This window comes from Heterodontus francisci, chromosome 42 (assembly GCF_036365525.1).
Source record: "Heterodontus francisci isolate sHetFra1 chromosome 42, sHetFra1.hap1, whole genome shotgun sequence".
Classification (NCBI taxonomy): Eukaryota; Metazoa; Chordata; class Chondrichthyes; order Heterodontiformes; family Heterodontidae; genus Heterodontus; species Heterodontus francisci.
In genome coordinates this window covers 22661970-22683105 of record NC_090412.1, presented here as the reverse complement: position 1 = coordinate 22683105, position 21136 = coordinate 22661970, and the positions used below count along the sequence as shown (strand labels likewise).

The 21136-nt window shown below is 41.4% G+C and overlaps 1 protein-coding gene across 2 annotated transcripts in view; it reads left to right on the top strand.

Moving 5' to 3' along the window:
• bmpr1aa (bone morphogenetic protein receptor, type IAa) overlaps positions 1-21136 on the top strand; it is a 279113-nt gene that overhangs the window by 219295 nt on the left and 38682 nt on the right. For both annotated transcript variants that reach the window (XM_068020209.1, XM_068020208.1), the window contains 2 exons: positions 1811-1949; positions 4027-4129. In XM_068020209.1, coding sequence (XP_067876310.1) covers positions 1811-1949; positions 4027-4129 — 242 coding nt within the window. The remainder of the gene's footprint in view (positions 1-1810; positions 1950-4026; positions 4130-21136) is intronic.

Below are 21136 nucleotides of genomic sequence, written 5' to 3'. Positions count from 1 at the left end.
TGTGATGACTATGTGCACTAAAAGCATCCCACGATTTGATGACAAAATCACACAAAACATCAAGCAGAGCAGTGCGCATGTTTCTACGCTGTGGAGGTTTTTTCTCCGTCAACCATCCACCTATTCCATTCGGCACGAACATGATCCTTGAATGGCTTGTTGAGGCACACATCCAAAGGTTGAATTATGGACATTAGACCCGCCCTTGTCTGACTGCAATGTGGGTGTTATTTCTTCACAGGCACCCCTTGATCTCATCATTTATATAGGATCTGAACATGTCCCACACTAATAAACTGCATTCTTTACGTAGGCCACCGGGACACCTATTCCACTTATTATTGATCCATAACTTGGGTTCGCATCCTATCACGGCAGATGTTGAAATTTGCATTCAATTAATAAATCTGGAATAAAAAAAGCTAGTCTAATGGTGACCATGAAGCCATTGTCAATTGTTGTAAAAACCCATCTGGTTCAGTAATGTCCTTTAGGGAAGGAAATCTGCTGTCCTTATCTGGTCTGTTCTACTTGTGACTCCAGACCCACAGCAATGTGGTTGACTCTTAAATGTCCTCTGAAATGGCCTGGCAAGCCACTCAGTTCAAGGGCAATTAGGGATGGGCAATAAATACTGGTCAAGCCAGCGACACCCACATCCCATGAACGAATGAAAAAGAAACTTCACTCCATCTTCACCCATCCAACCATTGTCATGGACATGCACAAAAACACCTGCAGAGAACTATGTTCGGCATGGTTTATGTCTGAAAATTACCATAGGCTTTAACTTCGTTCCATTGGCCATGCAGGGTAGTACCACCGTGAGTCTTTCACTAAAACTGTTTTCAAACTTTTCTACTCCACAGTTTGGTTGCTGGGCATATCGAAATTCATGGACATTTCATCCATGTTGCCAATGTGGCATAATGGGTACTTGTGTTTTTGCCGTTGTCTGATGATGAATTGCTGGAAACTGGTAATTTTGACATCGAGGTCTTTTGGTAGTCTCTAAGCAATCTTGCTCTTCTACTGTAACACTGGACATTTTCGTTCTCGTGATCTGGCCAGTGACTGGTCCCTGTTCTCATGGCGCATTTGGTCTTGGGCGTCATCTTCAGGGCGGATTCCTCCTCCTTCCATTCTCACACTAGTTTTTCACTAACATGGAATTCCCTTGCTGCAGCACAGTTACGTGATGAGTTAGCAAATGTTACAACTTTTAGCTTGAAACCAGCTTCATGCTTCATTCGTTTTGCTGGAGGACCCATTTCTCTTTGTCGTTCACCATGCGTGATCTGCTCTGTGTGGACATGTCTTAAACTCCTGCGCATTTCCGCCACACAGCCGAGTTATAAGATAAGTAAAACATGCATTTGTGGGAGGAAAAATTGAGGCTGACTACTAATGCGAGTATAGCATGTCGTGGCTGAAAAGGGGGTCAGCTTATACTCTGAATATATGCAAAATAAAACACGTTTTTTGGGGCAGGAAAAATGGGGTCGTCTTATATGCCGTGACTTATGGTAAGTGGTAGTGTTTTACAAGATGTAAGTGGCATTGAGCCTTTTATTTAATAAGAACAACTTCCACTTATTTAGCAACTCTAATGTGAAAATGCTCTAGTGCAACCAGCATGGGTAGCAACAGTGGAGGCTTTGTGAGTCTGTGCCATGCTAACTTCCTGACTGAAGGAAGCATGGCAGCAGCTGTGGGGACAACTTTTAATATAAGTAAAATCTTACTAATCGATTTAACCATTACAATATTGCAATACCCTTATAACAATTTTTATTCTTTCCTAATAAAGGTCAGAATCCTGACAGCATGCTGATGGGAACAGGCATGAAGGCAAATGGTGCTACAGTAGCGCCTGAAGATGCAGAGCCAAGACTTCATTGTTACTGTTCTGGTCACTGTGCAACTGAAGAAGGAAACAATACATGCAAGTGAGTGACTGCACTGTCCATCAGCTGTGTGAGAAAGGCATACTGAATAGTTTTCACATACAAAAGCTGTAAAGTGAAGCAGTACGAAAGGTGTATTTGGCACGAGCATCAATAGTGTGTACAAGTGCATTGCTCCTTTAAGACTTTTATCCTTTTGTTTTATTATTAATGTTCAGCCAGGACAGATTAAAGTTAGAATATTGCAGTCCACCAGCATTAAGTCCATTACTTCATACATTTAAAAGTGTAGTTGGAATGTCTTCCCTCTGTTTAGAGTAGCGAAAAGCTGTGCAGTGTTAATCAAATGGGGAAAAAAGTGGAGCAATTACACTTTAAGCTCATAGGTGCAATCCTGGTAGCCACATGTTTTAATGACTTGTGTAGCTTTGGTCTGTGGTTCCCTCGGCACAGCTTCGATTGAGCTGACAATGTATTCCTGCTATCTCACTTCAGTAGTTGGTTTTGAATGTTTCTGTTGTCACCTGCCAGTTTTAGCTTTTTTATAGAACAGGTTTTTCAGTCTGAAGTTATGGTGTCTATTCTGGTGGCAATGAAATTCTTTTAAGTAATGCAGAATGATGTTTATTATTTTAACTTAAAGCAGTAGCAAATATAGTTTATATCCCTAACTTTTGCTTAAGGTGCTTTTGTTTTGGTTGTTGTCTGCAGATTGTGTTGAGACGGTGTTCCATGCATAGCAGGCCAGCCACTGCATGTGTTCTGGGGAGTATTTCCTTTACAATGATAGCAACAAGGTCATCTGGATGCCATTGCTGCTACACCTTTTAATTGTTTAGGTTTAGTTAAAAAAAAATGTTGTAGAGCAAAGACTTGGTGTCATGATTACATATCTCATCTTCATTCTACAGCTCCCTTGTGGAACATATCCTACTTTCATTATAGTATCATGGTACACACCCTCTCTTCTGATTCTGGCCAGCTTCCATTCCACCATTGGTGACGGAGCTTTCTGCAGTTAGAGCTGTAAAATCTAGAATGATCTCACTAAGTTTCCCTCCTTGCTACATCTGTTTTCACCTTTCGAAATCCTCCAAAAAACCTTCCTGTTTAACCATGCCGTCACTCACCTTCCCTATTTCTTCTACTGCACGTTGTCCATTCTGGGCTGGATGGTTACTATTTAAATCCAAGTTTTTGCTAGGTTTAATTGTTTTAGGACTGGTGTACCTTTGCTTGCTGAAATTTCCATTCTACCATCAAAAGTTGATGATTAAAATCTTAACCACTCTCTCCTGCTGTGTGTTGTGCTATGTGTAGTATAGGTGTGTCTCATTGTTGGTTTACTGGATCAGTTTACCTCAAGATGTGAGTACGTGATAAAGAGTTGAACTGTACATTTGTCCTGCTATCATTGTATGTAATGTCACATAAATAGCTTTATTATGTAGCTTGTTCAAGTGATTACACTAACATCCCAGCTGCAGAATTTTTAGAGCTACGACATGCATATATTGAAGACGAAAGGGGATATGATTCACAATACTTAATAGTGTGAGGTGTGGAGTACCTACTGAGTAGCATAGGCGATGTTTACTTTGATTAGACATTTTACAACCATAATGAAACATCTTTATGGTTGCAATAAACTTGTTATTTTGTAGTTTTTTTTGTTTCTCTTAAAAGAATTGGAGGAAACTGTCATGGAAGTTGGGATGAGATGAATACAATTGATTTGTTTTGTCATGCATGGATAGGAATATGGAAAAGGGTGTAGTATTATGAAATTATCAACATTTTTGTTGCAGTTGTCAGTTAATGAAATTTAATTTAAGTTCTTCAGCAGATCGCATCCTCCATGCTGGTGGAGTTTTCTGCCCTGGGCCACAAACCATCCTAAGAGAAGGGAACGCACAAAAATGACCTCAGAGATCCTTTGAGATGTGATGATTAGGAATCCTGTACGTGTGGTTTCTTTCCCCCATCGCAGACACTGTATAAATCAAAATTCTTACTTTCCCTGCTACCGGCAAGAGTTTTAAACTGCTATCAATATCTCAAACAGCTTAACTGATATTTCAGGTCAAGTTTTACGAATTCCTTTATTTTTATCATGCAGAACAAATGGAAACTGTTTTGCCATTATTGAAGAGGATGAAAATGGGGAAATTACTCTTGGCTCTGGCTGCATGAGGTTAGAAGGAGCAGATTTCCAGTGCAAGGTAAGATCAACACTGTAAATTATTGTATTATAATATGGATCACCCTTGTATTTTAATTTTGGATAGCCTGAGCAGCCATGCCTTTTTTATTTATTCATGGGATGTGGGCATTACTGGGAAAGTCAGCATTTATTTTTCATTCCTAATTGCCTTTGAGAAAGTGGTGATGAGCCACCTTCTTGAACTACTGCAGTCCATGTAGTGAAGATACACCCACAGTGCTGAAAGGTAAGGAATTTCAAGATTTTGACCTAGCAAGCATAAAGGAACGGCGATATATTTTCAAGTCAGGTTGGTGTGTAAGTTGAGCAGGAACTTGCAAGTTGCGGTGTTCCCATGCACCAACAGCCCTTGTTCTTCTAGGTGGAAGAGGTCGCTGGTTTGGGAGGTGCTGCTGTAAATGCCTTGGTGAGCTGCTGCAGTGCATCCTGTAGATGGTACATACACACTGCAGCCACTGTGCGCCAGTGGTGGAGTGAGTGAATGTTGAAGGTGGTGGATAGGGTGCAAATCAAATGGGCTGGTTTGTCCTGGATGGTGTTGGGCTTCTTGAGTATTGTTGGAGATGCACTCATCCAGGCAAGTGGAGAGTATTCCATCACACTCCTGACTTGTGCCTTGTAGATGGTGGACAGGCTTTGGGGAGTCAGTAGGTGAGTCACTCATTGCAGAATACCCAGATTCTGACCTTCCCTTGTTGCCACAGTTTTTATGTGGCTGGTCCTTTGGTCAATGATGACTCCCACGATGTTGGGAGATTCAGCGATGTTAATGCCATTGAATGTCAAGGGGAGGTGGTTAGACCCACTTGTTGGAGATGGGCATTGCCTGACACATGTGTGACATGAATGTTACTTGTCACTTAATCAGCCCAAACCTGTATGTTATTCAGTTCTTGTCCAGGCCTGATGACTCAATTGCTGAACTGTAAGCATATCTGCAAGAAAATAGACTTGTATGCCATTTTGTTTTCAATGTTACTCTTTTAAGTTAATGAAAGATTAAAAATGTTCTCTCTGTCCCATATTTTAGAGATCATGCATGTTTGTAATGAGTTAGCATAACTTAACACAGGTAATTATTTAGTCTCTTCATTGTTTCCTTTTGTATGGAGTCTGTTATCCATTCTACGTAAGTCGCTTTTTATTTTTCTCTGTATTTCTTATTAAAAAGGATACTGATGAAAGGTTATCCACCTGAAATGTTAACTCTGTTTATCTCTCAAAAGATGCTGACAGGCCTGCTGCATATTTCCAGCATTTTCTGTTTTTATTTTCAGTTATCCTTTAATTGGTTGTCTCGATGATTTCTTACCACAGCATGAGCTGGGTTTGGAATGATGGCATATAATTGTCATCTGTCACTAAAGATTTGCAACATATCTAGTGTCAGCGCGATTGTCAATCTAGACGTGTCTTGGGCGAATGTTCTATATTTTTGGATTTTAAGGAAGCGCATGAGACTGTTATTCCTTTCATGCCATTTCCCTCTCGCCCCTATCACGAAACTAAATTGGACTAATCTATTCTTACCACCTCAACTTCCCTTCAAATCTACCATCAATCTTTTGTATTCTGGCATGTGTTATGAATGCTGGACTTCGTAACATGATTATGTTTTAAGAACTGATTTTTAAAAGTTTTAAGACGGAGTCAGAGAAGTCAGGTGACCTCATATCCACTCTGCTTAAAGACAAGTCAGGAATCTTGGTTACTAGCACAAAGATCAAAGAAAAAAGAGACTGCAGCGGTATAACACCTGAAGAACAATAGGTTTCACCCTCCCAGACTTTTCGGATCGTAAATCAGGAGTTTGTGTTTCTGAGGATGCAAATGTGCACGGCCGTGGCTAACACCTGGAAACAATGGAAAGCCTGGGTGGTGCTGCTGAAGCCAGACTTCTGGACTTTGCATATTGGAAAAGGACAATGAGCTACTGACTTTTGATTCCAGATAAACTTAACAGATTTTCTGAAGGTAGACAGGCTGTAAGAATGGAAACCAGCAGTGGCAGCCTCACATGGCTGTAAGACAGCCAGGCGTGGCAGCCTCGAGAGAGAGAAGGAGGGGGAGCACCTGCTCTCAAAAGCCTGATGCAACAAAAGACTGCGAAGACTTGAACCTGTTTTGAATGTTGAAGCTTGCAGAGAAGAAAAAGACCAACAGGATCACCAGGGATTACTTTATTCATGAATGTCTAGGTCAAAAGTGCTCAGGGAAGTGAGCGAAGAGGAGGTTGACTTGAGAAAGGTCTGCAAGATCCAACCCATTGCAACTGGGAGGAGTTTGGGATTTTTAACATTTAAGTGTGATGTAAGGTTTTCAAGAATTTTAATAAGTAAAGAAAATATCTTGGTAATTTTGGGTGTCAGCTACTTACATAGAATCATAGAAAATAGCAGGAGTAGGCCATTCGGCCCTTCGGGCCTGCCTTGCCATTCAAAAAAGATCATGGCTGATCGTCTAATTCAGTACCCTGTTCCTGCTTTCTTCCCATAATCCCTTGATCCCTTTGGCATTAAGAAATATATCTATCTCCTTCTTGAATATATTTGATGACTTGGCCTCCACTGCCTGCTGCAGTAAAGAATTCCACAGGTTCACCCTCTGAGTGAAGGAATTTCTCCTCATCTCGGTTCTAAATGGCATACCCCGTATCCTGAGACTGTGACCCCTGGTTCTGGACTTCCCAGCCATCGGGAACATCCTCCCTGCATCTAGCCTGTCTAGTCCTGTTAGAATTTTATAGGTTTCTATGAGATTCCCCTCTCATTCTTCTAAACTCTAGTGAAAATGGCCTAGTCAACCCAATCTCTCCTCATATGTCAATCCTGCCATCCCAGGAATCAGCCTAATAAATCTTCTTTGCACTCCCTCCATGGCAAGAACATCCTTCCTCAGATAAGGAGACCAAAACTGCACACAATACTCCAGATGTGGTCTCACCAAGGCCCTGTATAACTGCAGTAAGACATCCTTGCTCCTGTACTCAAATCCTCTTGCAATGAAGGCCAACATACCATTCACCTTCCTAACTGCTTGCTGCACCTGAATGCTTGCTTTCAGCAACTGGTGTACAAGAACACCCAGGTCTTGTTGCACCTCCCCCTTCCCCAATCTATCACCATTCAGATAATCTGCCTTTCTGTATTACAAGGTACTGTTTAGTTAATGGGATTTCTTTCAGTTTAGTTGTTATAATAAAAGTCTTAAAAACGTGAAATCTTGACATGTAATTCTTTAACTTTGTTTGGGGGTTCATATATCTCACGTTTTAACCTTAACAGTCTCACCGAGGTCATAACACCTGCCAGAATAAGAAATTTGTCAACTCATTAATGCTGGAAGATGCTTATGATCAGGAATGGTAATATAGTGATAATGTAACTGAACTAATACTCCAGAGACCAGGATGAATGACCCAGAGCCACGAGTTCAAATCCCACCACAACAGTTGGGAAATTTAAATTCAGTTAGTTAAATAAATCTGGAATGAAAAACTGGTATTACTAATGGCTAACATGTAACTACCAGATTGTAGTCAAAACCTATCTGGTTCACTAATGTCCTTTTAGGGAAAGTAATCTGCATCTTTACCCAGTCTGGCTTTTCTGTGACTCCAGACCCTCAACAATGTGGTTGACTCTGAACTGCCCCTCTGAAATGACTTGGCATGTCTCTCAGTTCTTAAGGCAATTCACCGCCACCTTTTCAAGTACAATTAAGGATGGACAACAAATGCCGATTTTGCAAGCAACGCCCATATCCCCTGAAGATACGAGTTAGGAGTAGGCCACTTGCCCCCTCGAGCCGCCATTCAATAAGTTCATGGCTGAACATTTCCACCTACCCTCAGTAACCTTCCACCCCCTTGCTTATCAAGAATCTATCTATCTCTGCCTTAAAAGTATTCAAAGACTCTGCTTCTACCGCCTTTTGAGGAAGAGAATTCCAAAGACTCACGACCCTCTGAGATAATTTCTCCTCACCTCTGTCTTAAATGGGCAACCCCTTATTTTTAAACTGTGATCCTTAGTTCTAGATTCTCCCACAAGGGGAAACATCCTTTACACATCCACCCTGTCAAGACCCCTCAGGATCTTGTATGTTTCAATCAAGTCACCTCTTACTCTTCTAAATTCCAGCAGATACAGGCCTAGCCTGTCCAATCTTTCCTCGTAAGACAGCCTGCCAATTCCAGCTATCAGTCTAGTAAACCTTCTCTGAACTGCCTCCAACGCACAAAATTATGAATAACTTTTGAATAAATTAAAAGTTTATACTCGGTCCCCTTTACTCCAGTAATTTGTTCAAGGTATTAAATTTGTAAAATGTTGTTGGGCGGGTGTCTTCATGTTAATATGCCCTCTCAATTACTTATCCCTTACTGCAGCCTGCAGGTCGTCTCAAGCTGGAAGACCTCTGATTGGCCCTTCAGCTTTGAGAGCCCACCTGCCACCTTTATTTGGACAGGGAATCTGTCTCCTTGCCAATTAAGGGGGTACACCATGAAAATCCCGAAGAGTGACTCTTTTTCCCTGGGGGCGGGTTCAGAATCCAGAAACAGTCGCTACTCCTGTTTACCACCTTCAATGTGAAAATTCAGCCCCATGTTTGAAAATAATTGCCTTATTATAAATCCCAAGTTTGTTCATTCTTTCTGTACCACAGTGCTGTATAGTCTATTCCCTCACCTGGTACTACAAGAACAGCACCATTCTAGGCTAGCTCTTCTAAAATTATCATCTTTGGGTTGGATCTTCCATGTGCAGACACTTAAGTGTTCATTTGCACCTGCACAGCTGAATGGTAGATTTAAGTTTTTATCTAGTTTGTGAGATGTTTCCTATCTACCTTACTAATAGTTGTTTATACTTGTGCACCTTTCCAGTAAGTGATTGGAATGTCCAATCTAGGAATTCTTGGTGTTTCTAGTTTTTCATTGATAGCTCAGCAAGTAAGTTGCCTCCTTGTGTCTTCAGGGTGATACCTTTCACTAGTTTTCATTCTTTTTTTTCTCCTGTTTATAAGTACAATCTCTTCCCTTGCTCTGAGTCAGCTGAGAGAATGGAACCTCAAGACCATCATGGCTAGTGACCCGTGTTCAGTTCTGGGTACTACCTGTGCGGAGTTTGCAAGTTCTCCCTGTGACCACGTGGGTTTCCGCCGGGTGCTCCGGTTTCCTCCCACAGCCAAAGACTTGCAGGTTGATAGGTAAATTGGCCAATGTAAATTGCCCCTAGTGTAGGTGAATGGTGGGGATGTGGTAGGGAATATGGGATTAATGTAAGATTAGTATAAATGGGTGGTTGTTGGTCGGCACAGACTCGGTGGACCGAAGGGCCTATTTCAGTGCTGTATCTCTAAATAAAATTTTAAAAAATAAAATAATGTGACCTCAGTAGAGACTGTTAACTTAAAAACAAGATAAGAACTTCCCAAACTGGTTAAAGAATTACACGACAAGATTTCACATTTTAAGACTTTTACTATAACAACTAAACTCAATCAACATTAACTGAACAGTAGATAGCTAATACATTAAATTACAGAGAAAGTTATTTCCCATTAGCTTATTAACACACTGGAAAAACCCGCACTACCTTTATACATTACACGATGTTCTTATCGAAAAGATATCCTTGTAGTTAAAAGTCCCAAGCACCTCCCAGCTGCAATGGGTTGGATCTTCCAGTGTTCTCCTGGGAGGCCTGAGTTGCCCGCCCATAGCTGGTGATTTATCAGCGGTGGTGAGAGGAAGCTCTTAAGTGGTAGTTAATTGGCCATTTAAGGGCCTTAATTGGCCTGGGGCGGGCGAGCCGTTTCTCGCCGCCGCCTCTTGTAAAATTGCAGTAGGGGCGGGAAGGCAACGGGAATGGCATCCCACGCCTTCCACACAATTTTACAACCTCCCCCCCCCCGCGCCCCCACACCTCCAGCCCAGTCCTCCGGCAATGTGGGGGGCATAAAGTTCTGGCCTTTGTTTCTAGTTAAGAATTGAAACTTGAATTTGCATTTTTGAGCCCCTGGCTCCCTCTTTACTATCTGTGTGTCTGGGAGAGTAAAACCCATTGTCCTTTAGGTCTCACAGCCTTGCACTCAGTTTCAAAAGGGTCTTTGATCTGGGTTCCTTGTTTTCATGGTAAACAAGATCCCTGGATTGTCAGTAGGCAGAGTTTTGAATGAGGCCCATGTTTCCTCCAAATGACCATTTTACACTGCATTAAAGATCTCTGTTTTTAAAACGTAACCATACTACCAAATCCAGCGTTCATAACACTAACGTATTGGAGGATATGCTTTTTACTGGATAGATGAGGAATATCCAAAACCTTTGTCTTTTGGGCTGCTTGGATGTCCACTTTGAAGCCGTGCAGAGCATAAAGTCCAAGTAAATGTACCTATTAATTTGCATATATCGCATTGTGTTATACCCGATCTAGGTGTGCAGATATAGGACTAATGACTGAAAAGAGCTGAGAAAAACTGTACCGAACCTCAGGCCTATGAAATTCTAACTGAAGAAATCAGTGGAGTGAGGAAATAAAGTGCAAATAGGATAAAATTGCTCGGTCTTCATGGAGCTGACAAGCTAGTGCTTGTGAGCTGCATCTGACTCCAGGCAGTTGTTGGATACTCCAAGGATAAACTTTTAGTCTTCAATAAAAATACTTTGGTTACATTAAGTATCTAAGAATTGTTTCCTCTATTGCTAGACTTGTTTAAGCACTCCAGCAAGAAACTAATTTTAATCCCAACACTCAGAAGTTTCTGATGACTTTCTTTTAGCGACTTATGCAAAGATGAATTGCCCAGCTCAGGTGACTCAGCAAGGTTTGTAGTAATTTTCAATATGGAAAGACCACAGGATTCTACCATCCCAATGTTTGCCCTCCCATATGCTTTTACATCATGCTATCAGCTCGTCAAGATTCTTCAGTTATTGGGAATCAGGTTTGTAGTGACAGGATAATAAAAGCAAAAGATGCTGGAAATCTGAAATAAAAACGAGAAATGCTGGAACCACTCAGCAGGTCTGGCAGCATCTGTGGAAAGAGAAGCAGAGTTAACGTTTCGGGTCAGTGACCCTTCTTCGGAACTTGTAGTGACAGGAGTCTTTCAATCATAGGTGCTGTCAATTCACCAGGTACTGGGCAGGTATTTCATTGTAAGATTATAGGAACGAGATATAAGCCACCCAGTTTACTTCCCCATTGCCGGCCACTATAAGGCTGAACCAGACCTTTCACAACCTTGCCATCCTATTTGATCCCATGATGAGCTTCTGACCCCATTTCTACTCCTTCACGTGACCACCTACTTCCACCACTGTCACATCGCCCATCTCTGCCCCTGCCTGAGCTCATCTATACCTTTGTTGCCTCAAGTTTTGGCAGTTTCACTGCTCCCCTGCCTGACTTCCAGCTTGCACCCTCCATAAACTTGATGCCTAAAGCCCTGCTGCTAGTATCTTAACTCGAACCAATTCCCATTCACCCATCACCCCTGTGCTTGCAGACCTACACTGGCACCTAGTCTGACAATGACTTGAATTTAAATTTTTCAGCCCTGTTTTCAAATACCTCCATAACCTTGTCCCTCCCTATTTCTGTAACCACCTCCAGCCCTAACCACCAAGATTTGTGCACTCGTCAAATTCTGGTCTCTTGCACATCCCCAGTTTTCATCACAGCACCATTGGGTACCTTGCCTTTAATTGTCTTGGTTCTAAGCTCTGGAATTCCCTCCCTATATCTCTCTGTCTCTCCTCCTTTAACATGCTCCTTAAAAAGACCTCTTTGACCAAGCTTTCGATCACTTGTGCTAAAATCTCCTTGTGCGGCTCTGTCAAATTTTGTTTGATAATGCTCCTTTAAGTGTCATAAGAACATAAGAAATAAGAGCAGGAGTAGGCCATTCAGCCCCTCAAGCCTGCCCCGCCATTCAATAAGATCATGGCTGATCTGTCCCAGGCCTCAACTTCTCTTTCGGGCCTGTCATGCATAACCCTCGACTCCCCGACATTTCAAAAAAATCTATCTTCCTCCTTAAATGCATTTAGTGACCTAGCCTCCACAACTCTGAGGTAGAGAATTCCAGAGATTCAACACCCTCTGAGAGAAGAAATTCCCTCGCATCTGAGTTTTAAATGTGTGACCCCTTATTCTGTGACTATGTCCCCTAGTTCGAGATTCCCTCACTAGTGGCAACATATTCTCGACATCTACGATGTCAAGCCCCCTTAAAATCTTATATGTTTCAATAAGATCACATCTCATTCTTCTAAACTCCAATGAATAAAGGCCAATCCTGTTTAGCCGTTCTTGATAAGACAACCCCTTCATCCCAGGAATCAGCCTAGTGAACCTTTTCTGAACTGCCTCCAATGCTAGTATATTCTTCCTTAAATACAGGGACCAGAATTGTACGCATTACTCTAGGTGTGGCCTCACCAACACCCTGCACAGTTGTAACAAGATTTCCCTATTTTTAAACTCTAACCCCCTGGCAATAAAGGCCAAAATTCCATTTGCCTTCCTAATTACTTGCTGCACCTGCATGCTAACTTTTTGTTTTTCGTGTACAAGAACACCCAGACCCCCTCTGTACTGTAATATTTAGTAGTCTTTCTTCATTTAAATAATAATCTGCCTTTTTCCTCTTCCTACCAAAGTGGATGACCTCACACTTTCCAAAATGAACTCCATCTGCCAAGTTTTTGCCCATTCACTTAACCTATCTGTATCCCTTTGCAGATTCTTTGTGTCCTCATCGCAACATGCCTGCCCACCTATTTTTGTATCGTCAGCAAATTTGGATACACTACACTCTGTCCCTTCCTCCAAGTCATTGATGTAGATTGTAAATAATTGAGGCCCCAGGACTGATCCCTGTGGCACCCACTAGTTACAGCTTTCCAACCTGAAAAGGACCCATTGATCCCGACTCTCTGCCTTCTGTGTGTTAGCCAATCTTCAATCCATGCCAACACATTACCCGATACCCTGAGCTCCTATTTTGTGCAATAACCTTTTATGTGGTACCTTATCGAACGCCTTCTGAAAATCCAAATACACTACATCTACCAGTTCCCCTTTATCCACTTTGCTTGTTAAATCCTCAAAGAACTCTAACAAATTTGTCAAACATGGTTTCCCTTTCATAAAACCACGTTGACTCTGTTTAATTGCATTATGTTTTTCTAAATGTCTTGCTATTTCTTCCTTGATAATGGACTCTAGCATTTTCTCAATGACAGATGTTAAGCTAACTGGTCTAATTTCCTGCTTTCTGCCTCCCTCCTTCCTCGAATAGGGGCGTCACATTAGCGGTTTTCCAATCCACTGGTACCCTCCTGGAATCCAGTGAATTTTGGTATATTATGACCAATGCCTCCACTATCTCTGCAGGCGCTTCTTTTAAAACCCTTGGATGCAGGCCATCAAGTCCTGGCAACTTGCCTTTAGTCCCAGTCAGTTTGTCCAGCACCTCTTCCCTTGTGATAGAGATTGTTACAAGTTCCTCCCTCCCATTTACACCTTGTTCATCTATTATTGTCGGGATGTTTATAATGTCCTCCACCGTGAAGACCAATGCAAAATATTGGTTTAAATTATCTGCCATTTCCCTGTTCCCTGTTATTAATTCCCCAGTCTCATCCTCTAAGGGTCCCACACTTACTTTATCTACTCTTATCCTTTTTATATACCTGTAGAAGCTCTTACTGTTTGTTTTTATATTTCTTGCCAATTTACTCTCATCAATTTTCTCCCTCTTTATTAGTTTTTTAGTCATCCGCTGCTGGTTCCTAAAAAAAGTTCCCAATCCTCTAGCCTACCACTCGCTTTTGCCGTTTTGTACGCCTTTATTTTTGATTTGATACTCTCCTTAACTTCCTTTGTTATTCACGGGTGGTTCATTGTTCTCATCGAGTCCTTCCTTCTGACCAGAATAAATATTTGCTGAGTGTTATGAAATAACTGTCGTGGGTCATTTTACTACATTAAATGTATTTAATGCAAGTTGTTGTTGTTATCAGCCGTATTCTGTTTCACGATCCAAGCTAACAATTTCACAGTTCTCAATCTGGCTGCTGCATACCATAGTAGAAATTGGTCCGTTTTCCTTCTTAACGTCAACTGTGTGAGTATTTGCTGTTGACCGATTGTATCCAAAAACCAATAACTAAATAAACAAGAAAAAATTCTTTCTTAGGTTAAATTATACCCAGTGCTTCCCCAAGGCGCAAAACTATACGGTTTAAGTATGGCATAGTTCAAGTGCAGTTTTTACACTCCCCATGAAGGCTATGGACCAAGTGCTGGAAGGTGGGATTAGATTGGGCAACTAGGCAATGGTTAGCAATTCTTTTCCACTTATTGGACCCTCAAGTTTTATTTTTAAAGTCGAATGCTTAACGGCAGAGCAGTTTTGACAATGCCCTTTCATCTCTGGGCACCAGACTCATAGGATGAAAGTCTCCTCTGCCTGCAGACTGTAAGAGCCCTAGGTAAAATAGGTTTGGGCAATGGTAATTCCAGTAAAAATGAACCCATAGCACCAAACTGCCTCAAATGTGGCATCAGCTTTATTCTCTGTCTGACAATCTGGAAGTACCTGATACGTAGAATGTGTACCCAAGATGCAAAGTGTTCCATTCCCGATAACCAAATATCCCTCATTTTGGTGTACACAAAATTCACAAGTCTGAGACCATGTGCAGCCAAGCATCATATATTCTCCCATGCTCATGTCCCATATTTTATATTGTGGTCATTTTGTTTAAAGGATGTATAAATCATGAATCTACATTGTCAGCACACTACCACTACACGAGAGAGATTGCCCACCAAAACAGCTGTTCACGCTATTTCTTCGGGGTTTCCTTGATCTTTTTGAAGTTATGGTAGCAATCGGGAGAACCATGTAGAAATTCTCCCCTCGTATCTCTGCTGTACATGAAGCGGTGAGAGAAACTTACTAACTGTGGTGAAGCGTTAAAGCCATTAGTTTATTTAGCAATCTGTATATATACAGCATATGGTATGGAACAGTAAAGAATCTTTAGGAGGTAGCATTTATCCTAATAGATGAAATTTAAAAATAGTGAGTTACTCAGCTACTAATTCATTTACATAGATGGGGTACAAGAAAGTTGAATTCAAATGGCCCTCTTTAATCACTTATCATTTGAAATGATGTAACAAAGCCACAAAACTTTTGAACATGCATCTATCTGTCTTGCCGTTTCAGTATATATGCTGTATTTCAATCACATTCCTGTTAACTATCAAACATTATTTTGTTGTTGAATGAAAACTCAAGGTTTCATTTCTGGTACAGTACATTGAAAATGCAGTATATTGTCTAATCCATTAAAACCAGAGATTCTTATTCCCATGTTATCCATCAGTGGAGATGTAATTAACATCTTCCTTGGGTCTCTACATATGTTTCCTTTGCTTCTTGCAATGATACTGCTGACTGCTCACCTCTTACACACCCCCAAGTTTCCTTCGACATCAGCACTAAATTCATGTAGTCTTAAATATTTTAAAGACTATATGGCTTGTTTATGGACCATTTTTAATATCTTTAGTTTTTGCTGGAGATGTATTCAAACAATTATTTTAAACAATGTTCATGTGTTAATTAAAAAACATAATTTTATTGTAAATACTTTAGTACAGCAATGAATGCAAGGTGCTGTCTGAAACATAATTTTGAATAAAATCTTTCCTTTTAAGTTTGTATAACATGAATTGTCACAGAAAAATGAGGAGCAAAAAAGAAAATTAAAATAATTTCAGAAATGAGCACTATTCTCCGTCATCTTTTTAATCCTCTTCACAGCCCCAGTTTTTGTTTGGCAGTGGTAGGAGCCCACGATCTAAACACGTGCAAGGGCAGCAAGGGGAAATGATACGGTTCAATTTTATGGGGGGAGGAGGTATATTCACTTGAGTTGCAATGACATTTCAGCTGGATGATCATTACACTTAGCCCAGTTACCCATGAGTTTCTGTACTTTTAGTACTGGATTTAAGGGCATTCTGTGTCCCTACATTCTGGATATGGTCACCTTGCAGCATCCAGAAACATTTTGCTGAAGAAACGACGCTGCTGTATCTAACCGAACTACATGCTGTTGTATGTCAAAAGGAGGGTTATATGTGGGCTGTTTGCCCAGTCAGCTATTGAACTTATTGGTATGAACAGTGAAATATGATCAATCTGGTTTCACTCAGCTGCAGTTTCCAGATATGGAGGCCAGGAAACTAGATTTATTTAGAAGAAGACAGTACTTTGCCAGAATGTTTTGGAATAAAGATTGAGAAATACCAAGCTTGTTGGACCAATGTTTAGGATCATGTTTAGGCATTCAAAATATGTTATCTAAATTTAGAACTTCCATGGGACAAATGAATTTGGATCTAATGTGCAGTAAGGCCAAGGCCATCTTCCGATGTCAGCTAGCCAGTAGTGTGAAGTAATCAACTCAGTTTTGTATATCTAGGAGTATAATTGCTTGGATTCTCAACTAAGACATGACTAATGTAGGATGATATTTCATTAGTGCTTAGCTATATAAGATTGTCTTTGAAGAGATAAGAAGACTATGCTAGTCACTCATTCAAGATGTAGAGACTTTTTTTGTACTTGGGTTATAAAAGAATGTATCATATTGTGGCCACAATGCCACTCCAGTTTTCAGAGAATTCTGGTCACCAGAAGCAGATTCAACAAATCATCCAGTGTTACAGACGGTGGAGTAACACATTTTGCTAAATTTACCACCATCTTTTTCGATCAAGTTTCTGTAGTGAGCTGCATCTGACAGTGCAAAAATGTTGCTGAAGATACTTGGGTTGTGGGAGCTACTAAGTTAGATTATTCCATATTTGTTGGAAGATCTTTTTACTTATGCTTGTTATAGTGGTCAAAATAATTATCAGTGTGGAGGAATTGTACACTTGATTCACTTTTCACTGTAACCAATAACCGACTTAAATTTATATAGTGCTATTAACGCAATAAAATGTCCCATGGCGCTTCACAGCAGCATTATAAAGCAAATTTCGACACATATGAACATATGAATTAGGAGCAGGTGTAGGCCACTCAGCCCCTCGAGCCTGCTCCACCATTCAATAAGATTAGTTTAGTGATACAGCACTGAAACAGGCCCTTCAGCCCACCGAGTCTGTGCCGAACATCAACCACACATTTATACTAATCCTACACTAATTCCATATTCCTACCACATCCCCACCTGTCCCTATATTTCCCTACCACCTACCTATACTAGGGGCAATTGCTAATGGCCAATTTACCTATCAACCTGCAAGTCTTTGGCATGTGGGAGGAAACCGGAGCACCCGGAGGAAACCCACGCAGACACAGGGAGAACTTGCAAACTCCACACAGGCAGCACCCAGAATTGAACCCAGGTCGCTGGAGCTGTCTGACTGCGGTGCTAACCACTGCACCACTGTGCCGCCCCTGATCTGATTGTAATCTCAACTCCACATTTCCGCCTACCCCCTATAACCTTTCACCTCTTTACTTATCAAGAATCTATCTACCTTTGCCTTAAAAATATTCAAAGACGCTGCTTCCATCGCCTCTTGAGGAAGAGAATTCCAAAGACTTACGCCCCTCAGAGAGAAAATTTCTCCTCATCTCTGTCTTAAATGAGCAACCCCTTATCTTTAAGCAGTGACCTCTAGTTCTAGATTCTCCCACAAGAGGAAACATCCTTTCCACATCCACCCTGTCAAGACCCCTCAGAATCTTACATGTTTCAATCAAGTCGCCTCTTACTCTTCCAAACTCCAGTGGATACAAACCTAGCTTGTCCAACTTTTCCTCATAAGACAGCCTGCCCATTCCAGGTATTAGTCCAGTAAACCTTCTTTGAACTGCTTCCAATGCATTTACATCCTTCTTTAAATACACAGTACTCCAAATATGGTCTCACCAATGCCCTGTATAGCTGAAGCATAACCTCCCTACTTTTTTTTTAGAACATTACAGCGCAGTACAGGCCCTTCGGCCCTCGATGTTGCGCCGACCTGTGAAACCATCCGACCTACACTATTCCATTTGCATCCATATGTCTATCCAATGACCACTTAAATGCCCTTAAAGTTGGCGAGTCTGCTACTGTTGCAGGCAGGGCGTTCCACGCCCCTACTACTCTCTGAGTAAAGAAACTACCTCTAACATCTGTCCTATATCTATCACCCCTCAACTTAAAGCTTTGTCCCCTCGTGTTTGCCATCACCATCCGAGGAAAAAGGCTCTCACTATCCACCCTATCTAACCCTCTGATTATCTTATATGTCTCTATTAAGTCACCTCTCCTCCTCCTTCTCTTCAACGAAAACAACCTCAAGTCCCTCAGCCTTTCCTCGTAAGACCTTCCCTCCATACCAGGCAACATCCTAGTAAATCTCCTCTGCACCCTTTCCAAAGCTTCCACATCCTTCCTATAATGCGGTGACCAGAACTGCACGCAATACTCCAGGTGCGGCCTCACCAGAGTTTTGTACAGCTGCAGCATGACCTCGTGGCTCCGAAACTCGATCCCCCTACTAATAAAAGCTAACACACCATATGCCTTCTTAACAGCCCTATTAACCTGGGTGGCAACTTTCAGGGATTTATGTACCTGGACACCAAGATCTCTCTGTTCATCTACACTACCAAGAATCTTCCCATTAGCCCAGTACTCTGCATTCCTGTTACTCCTTCCAAAGTGAATCACCTCACACTTTTCCGCATTAAACTCCATCTCTCAACCCAGCTCTGCAGCTTATCTATGTCCCTCTGTACCCTACAACATCCTTCGGCACTATCCACAACTCCACCGACCTTCGTGTCATCCGCAAATTTACTAACCCACCCTTCTACACCCTCATCCAGGTCATTTTTAAAAATGACAAACAGCAGTGGCCCCAAAACAGATCCTTGCGGTACACCACTAGTAACTAAACTCCAGGATGAATATTTGCCATCAACCACCACCCTCTGTCTTCTTTCAGCTAGCCAATTTCTGATCCAAAGCTCTAAATCACTTTCAACCCCATACTTCCGTATTTTCTGCAATAGCCTACCGTGGGGAACCTTATCAAACGCCTTACTGAAATCCATATACACCACAACCACTGCTTTACCCTCATCCACCTGTTTTGGTCACCTTTTGTATTCAGTTCCCCTTGCAATAACCAATAACGTTCTATTAGCTTTCCTAAATACCTGCTATACCTACATACTAACCTTTGCAATTCATACACTAGGTCACCCAGATCATTCTGCATCTCAGAGCTCTGCAGTCTTTCACCATCTAGATAATATGCTTCCTTTTTATTCTTCCTGCCAAAATGGACAATTTCACATTTTCCAACATAACACTTCATATGCCAAATCTTTGCCCACTCACTTAACCTATCTATATCCCTTTGTATCCTCATTAGGTCCTCTTCACAACTTACTTTCCTACCTATCTTTGTGTCATCAGCAAATTTAGCAACCATACCTTCGGTCCCTTGATCCAAGTCATTTAAATAAATTGCAAAAAGTTGAGGCCCCAGCACTGATCCCTGTGGCGCACCACTCATTATATCTTGCCAACCAGAAAATGACCCATTTATGCCTACTCTCTGTTTCCTGTTCGCTAGCTGATCTTCTATCCATGCCAAAATGTTACCCGTTACGACCAGGTGAGAAAGAGGTCCATGGGTTCCCGCTCAGCCTTTTCCTGGTTTGACCATAATAGGGTTTAATTTTTAAAACCGTGTCTTTAATTTCCTCTCAGTGAATCCTTGCTCACTGCTGTCCAATTGTAATGGGAAAGAAATCAACCAGACAGATTTTCTTAGATGTAAACAAGAAAGGTGGAAGTTTGTTAACCTTAAAACTACTAAAAATACGCGATGCGACCAGACTAGCATGCATGCACGATAAACACACGCAGATAGAGACAGAAAAGGAGAAAGAATCATGGGGAAATGTTTGAAGCAATAGCTGGAGTCAATTTACTGTCTTCTGAGTTTGATGTAAAATGTTTGATTGCAGTTCGATCTTGCCGTCTCGTTGGGGCCCAGTACACTCTTTCAAACTTGTTTCGATGGTTTTCTGAATTCTTTAAATCTAGTAGCAGTTTCTTCTTTTCGTGAGAGAGAGTGTGAGACGGGGGATGCTGCCTTCCTTCAAGTTCAGTTGCAGTCTGACTTCAAACTGTCCTGTGAACACAATTCAAATCAAACCTGGGCCAGCAGGCCAGTCATGTGACTAGCTCTTTTTTACGGGACAACCTACCTGACGAGTTTTGTGGATTCTTTCAATCTTAGTAGACATACTCAGTGGGGGGCTGGAATGCTGACCTTCACATCTTCAATGTCTTTTGATTAAAATCCATCTGGTTAATTGAATCTGGGAGCAGTTCCATTGTCTTCTCCGGGCAACTGTCTCTTAGAATGCAAATGTTTCCAGCCACTGTCCTTTTAGAATGCAGGTGCTGCCATGTTTTCAGTCCACTAAGAGTTTAAAATTAATGTTCTATATGATGAAATTAATATGCCTAATTTTTGGCAGGTGTGATTTTCATCACACCTCCGCATCCAGCGGAATGAAATGCGATTAGAGAGCATTTCATTAAAAGAGAATAGAGAGAAGACTAAATACAGGAAAACACACATGCAATTCTCTCATTCATTCAGAAATCCTAAAAATTATTATCGCCTGTCTTTCCTTTGTAGCAGTGCTGCTTTAAACTGCCCCTTTTCTCTTAAGGTGGGTCTAGCTATGTGTTGCCTCAAAGGGGTTTGAAGTTTCTTCACTGTCAGCCTGGTTTGGGAATGGGCATCCCAGTAAACATGTAATTTCTGGGGAGGTTTGCAATTTGCACATCTCCGTGACTATCTCGGGTGCCTTTTTTTCTGTTGAAGTCTGCAGGGGGAGGGTTAGATTTAATTAGTCCTAGATTGGAGTTCTGCTCCTGAGA